The sequence below is a fragment of the Caloenas nicobarica genome, chromosome 5 (assembly GCF_036013445.1).
Source record: "Caloenas nicobarica isolate bCalNic1 chromosome 5, bCalNic1.hap1, whole genome shotgun sequence".
Classification (NCBI taxonomy): domain Eukaryota; kingdom Metazoa; phylum Chordata; class Aves; order Columbiformes; family Columbidae; genus Caloenas; species Caloenas nicobarica.
In genome coordinates, this window is record NC_088249.1 from 60,429,091 (window position 1) to 60,433,900 (window position 4,810).

Genomic DNA, 4,810 nt, shown 5'->3' on the forward strand with positions numbered 1-4,810 from the left:
GGCTACATAAAATTCTAAAGTGCTGCTTATTGTGTTATAGGGTATTGCTCTTCCCTGCTAGAATACGCTAATATCTGCAGGTGAACTAAATTGTAATCTATGTTGAAAAGTCCTTCACATATCAGGATCAGAGTGAAATTCTGTGTAGTGGAATGATGTCAAGGTTTAAGGCAAGGCAGCAATAAAGGAAAAATCACTAAAAGAAAACTGGTCTTGTTTTTAACAAAACCAGGACAGATGAGTAAATTCCATTTGTGCATCTTACATTGCTGATAAGAGCTCACCTCAAACGCTGAAGTCGTTCACAGCAGTAATCCTTTTCTTTCCATACCAAAGTCCTTTACGATCCACTAGACTGAAAGTTTGTATAGAAATATCCAAGGCACTGGGAAGGTAAATGCATGTTATAGACACATCTACAGAAAATCATAGAAATGGTCACATGTTCCCAGATTAGCTCCTTTGCATCTCTCCTCTCGTGTGTTTTTTAACTGGTTTGTAATTTTTTCTCCTTCAGCAGCTGTTTATCTCTTCTTTTATAGGGAAATCTGGGCTCGGTTTTTAGCTTTTGAAAGTAACATTGGTGATCTAGCTAGTATCCTGAAAGTGGAAAAACGGAGGTTTACGGCATTCAAGGAAGAATACGAGGGTAAAGAAACAGCTCTGCTGGTAGACAGGTATAAGTTCATGGATTTGTACCCCTGCTCTACGAGTGAACTGAAGGCCCTTGGTTATAAGGTGAGTGGATAAGAACACTGAATTTTACTGTTATTCTTTTCAGTCCTAGCAAACTTTAGCAATTCTGTGTTTAGGACTTGCCTTACGCTTTTTACCCTTGATAGAAAAGCAGGTAGAACAGGCCTGGAACTGTCCTGCGGCCTCCTTGTCTTGTTGGGCAGGGACGTGCCAGGCACGGTGGCCCAAGGGCAGGAGGGAGCCAGGAACACAACACAGCTGCAACTTCACGTATTTTTATTTACCTCCCATCTTCCCACGGAAAGGCCCGTGTGTTAATGCCATCGCCACTCAGCCACCAGCCTCCACTTCAGACTTAAACCCGAGCTCCGTCAAAACCCACAGTTATTTGGAAGTTTGTAGGATCAGCTCATCTGTATGAACATCACTGGTTGCCCTTCCGCTCCAGCTGGCAAAACTCCGCTCGCTTCACTGAGAACCATATCAAAGCCACGACACTGCAGTCCCAGTGGCTGCTGCAAATGGCTGAGGAAAAAAAACATCTATAGACATCAGTGGCTGCTGCTTTTTTTCAGTTGTTATGGCTGAAGTGCTTCGGTGCTGCTATTTGGAATTTAAAGTCTAGGCCAGACACCTGCATCGGTGCTGTCTCATCTCCTGTCTGACCAGATGTGTGTTAACTACAATTTAGTCGTGTGGAAGGCCATAACACTTTGGGAAACCATTAAAACAGAAGAAAATGCTTATATTCCTTTTTTTTTAAATATATATCTATATATATGTATATAGTATATTTTTTAAGCATGATAGGCTGCCAGAGAGGCAGAAACAGCTCAGTTGGAGGAACTGCTGTTTCCCAGGTGCAGGAAGAGAGCCTTCAATTCACGTCGCCAAAATAGCACCTTGGCTTTCATGTACTTCTTACACAAAAAAGGAATTTTTGAAAAATACAGAAGTCATCAAAGCCGGCAAAGCAGCTGAACTCTTGGTCTTCACACAGTTGTAAATCTGATGGGTGGAAGTAAGGGTGACATGGAGCCACTGAACGCTTTTAACGCAATCAGGACAAAGTTATTTTGAAGTTAAGGTGTGCTTACAAGACAGCACATCCTGATGGATGCTCGCAGGGTGGCCCGGGGTTGATTCAGCCCTTGGGCTGGTTTCTGGTGCTCGTAACATGCCAAGATTGAATCCTGTTTGAGCCGATGGTTTGCGTGCCTGCTGGCTGCCTTCTGCTGGCTTTCTTTAACAGCTAAAGCAATCTAGGGAATGAAACGGGAGAAATGATAGTCGTGAAGGCCTAGTGCTCTGCACCCGTTCACCTCAGTCTTTTTAACCTAGAAAAAAAGGAGCTCCTCAAAAATGACAAATATGGTCCCGTTCGGTAGCACAAACAAGTGTTTCCGCTCCCAGCTGGGACACTGTAGGAATAAAATGTTTGATGAAAACATGCGAGTTTGGCCCAGATGGTCTTCTAAGAGGACATCTGAAATGGTAATGATGACAAAGCGAGAATAAGCAACCGGTCTAGGGGGATGTTTTGTTGTGTCATTTAAACGAGCGCCGCGGTGCTGCCGAGCTCAGTGCTCTCGCATTGGCTTTCGCAGGACGTGTCCCGTGCCAAGCTGGCAGCCATCATTCCAGACCCGGTGGTTGCACCTTCCATCGTGCCTGTTCTCAAAGATGAAGTGGACAGAAAACCTGAATATCCCAAACCCGACACTCAGCAAATGATTCCATTTCAGCCAAGACACTTAGCACGTAAGTCAGATGTTCCGTCGGAAGTGGTAACGCTCACCTGGCAGCAAGTTGTTACTAAGCTGTGTTTAGCAAAACTCATCACAGAGCCTTCCCTGGTCTTCAGCCATCTCCACCTGTACTTACATTTTAGGCTGCTATTTAACTGCATTGCTAAAGGCGTATGTATTTTACCTAAAACTAAAGTCACATGGAAATAAGTACCAGTATTTTGAGGTCTGGTAAATGGTAATAAGCTGTTACACGCTCCGCTCGTAGACTTCAGATCACTGACTAAACAATATGTAATTAGTAGAGGCAAAAGTGACAGGGTAGTAATTATTTGTGCCAAATAATAATTTTGTAAAAGCAAGTCAAGACTAGCTGTCTCTTGCGCTGGCTTCACACAGTTTTTCTGCCCCCAGCTCCAGGTTTACATCCCGTCCCAGGGGGAGTATTTCCCGTTCCACCAGCAGCTGTCGTTCTCATGAAGCTCCTGCCACCTCCTGTTTGTTTCCAGGTTTGTTTTAATGAATTCTGAAAACTTCAAAAAGTCGTAGAAGAGTTTCTCTTTAGACAGAACTACAGTATGTATCAATCCATTGAAAATAACCTTCTAAACTTTTTTCCTTATTTAACAAATCAGGGTCCCTTTGTTCAAGTGGATGAGCTCATGGAGATATTCAGAAGATGCAAACTGCCAGACAGTAAGTTTGTTCGCTCTGGAGTCTGTGACAGTGACTTTGTTTTACATATGGATATTACTGTCTGAAATCCCGACCTCATTTACACATGTGTAATTACTAGTTACTGTTGAAATGGCTGCACTTGCAGGTTGGAATCTACATAGAGATGTTTGCACATTTAACTGTGAGGAGATCAACAAAACATAAAAAGCTGAGATTCACCAGCTGCTAGTTTAATAACGTTTTGGTGGTAACCATTAAAAGAAAGAAATGAAGATTTTCAGAATATCCTTTGAAAGAAGCAAGGCATGATTTCTAGCAGCAGTGTAACATTAAATTACAAATGTGCAGTGTGGTCAGTTCCCGGGTAGGTGTAACTCTGGCTGCACACTGTTGCCGTGCTTGAGAACATTCCAGAACAGTGTTTTCTGAGCTTCTACAAAGGTAGAGCTCTGAAATATTAAATCCAGGACAGATCCACACCCCAGGCTTCACGTAAACCGTAGCACATGACAATACGCTGCTTTTCACCCCCTCTGTTAGTTTAAGGAGCAAATGATCAGAGAGAAAGCAAGCCAGGATTTAATTTCTTTTAGAGTGAAAATAAGCCATCTATTTAAATTACACATGGTATTTTTCAAGCTTTCTCTGTTCCTAAGCAGAACAACCTGCCTTGCTGTGCGTGCTTTTTGATGAATCCTGAACTCGCTGCACTGTTTCTCCACCACGCTTCCCTGCTTTTTTTAAGCTTGCAAATGACCTGAGCCTTGTGTTAAGGGAGGTCTCAAGCTGAAGTAGCAGCATTTACTTTATAATTAGTGTTTGCCATAGCTTGGAGTTTTAGACAGTTAAGCCTTAATTCTTAACATCTGTAGGAGAACAGCGTAGGAAAATGTCTCACGTTCCAGAAATCACCACCATGTATCTGTCTTGGTGACCTTGTTTGCATGCTTATTTCGAACCGGGGATTTAGTTTCACAAATGAATCCTTTTCTCTTTCTAAAGCTGTTGATGAAGCTGTGCGAATAATTACTGGTGGCCTACCAGAAATAGCTGTGGAGGGCAACGGACCTGTGGAAAATAACGCGATGCTCAATAAAACTGTTAAAAGACCCCACGAAGACTCTGACGACGATGAGGAGAAAGGATCTGTAGTTCCCCCCGTACACGACATTTACAGAGCACGACAGCAAAAGAGAATCCGGTGAAACAAGTTTGGAGTTCTACTGTGACAGACAAAGACTTGCATTGAGTCCATTAGTCTCTGAAAAGTCAAGCATTTAAAAGGGACAGCTGCAAACACACAAAAAAAAAATCTTGAAAATGGTTTTGTTACTGTGGTGCCTCTTCTCCCATATGGTTCTTGATCTGAAAACAGCCAGAACAACCTTAGAATGTGCTCTGAATAAGACCTAGTTTTTCAAAACCAAAAGTGCAAAATGTCAAAACTACATTTTGTTCTTCAAGGGTGTTCACATCTACCACTTGAAATCTTGTGGGTTTTCAACAGTTTTATTTTAAAAACTGGATGGCTTATACTTGTGAAGCATTTTTAATTCACATTTTCTGGAAAACAGTTGTTCTCAGTTTGTTCATGTAGTGTCCTGCCTTATTGTTCGTTTTTATTTATGGCAGAATGTATGGAATCTGTTTTGTAGTTGAAAATGGAAAAAACCATTCCTTTAAAATAA

The 4,810-nt window shown here is 42.1% G+C and overlaps 1 protein-coding gene across 1 annotated transcript in view; it reads left to right on the plus strand.

Moving 5' to 3' along the window:
• The window catches only part of CSTF3 (cleavage stimulation factor subunit 3), a 49,677-nt gene extending 44,920 nt beyond the window's left edge, over positions 1–4,757 (plus strand). Inside the window, exons 17-21 of the mRNA XM_065635049.1 lie at positions 543–738; positions 2,304–2,457; positions 2,859–2,953; positions 3,080–3,140; positions 4,125–4,757. Coding sequence (XP_065491121.1) covers positions 543–738; positions 2,304–2,457; positions 2,859–2,953; positions 3,080–3,140; positions 4,125–4,327 — 709 coding nt within the window. The 3' untranslated portion in view covers positions 4,328–4,757. The remainder of the gene's footprint in view (positions 1–542; positions 739–2,303; positions 2,458–2,858; positions 2,954–3,079; positions 3,141–4,124) is intronic.
• Positions 4,758–4,810: the final 53 nt, after the last annotated feature.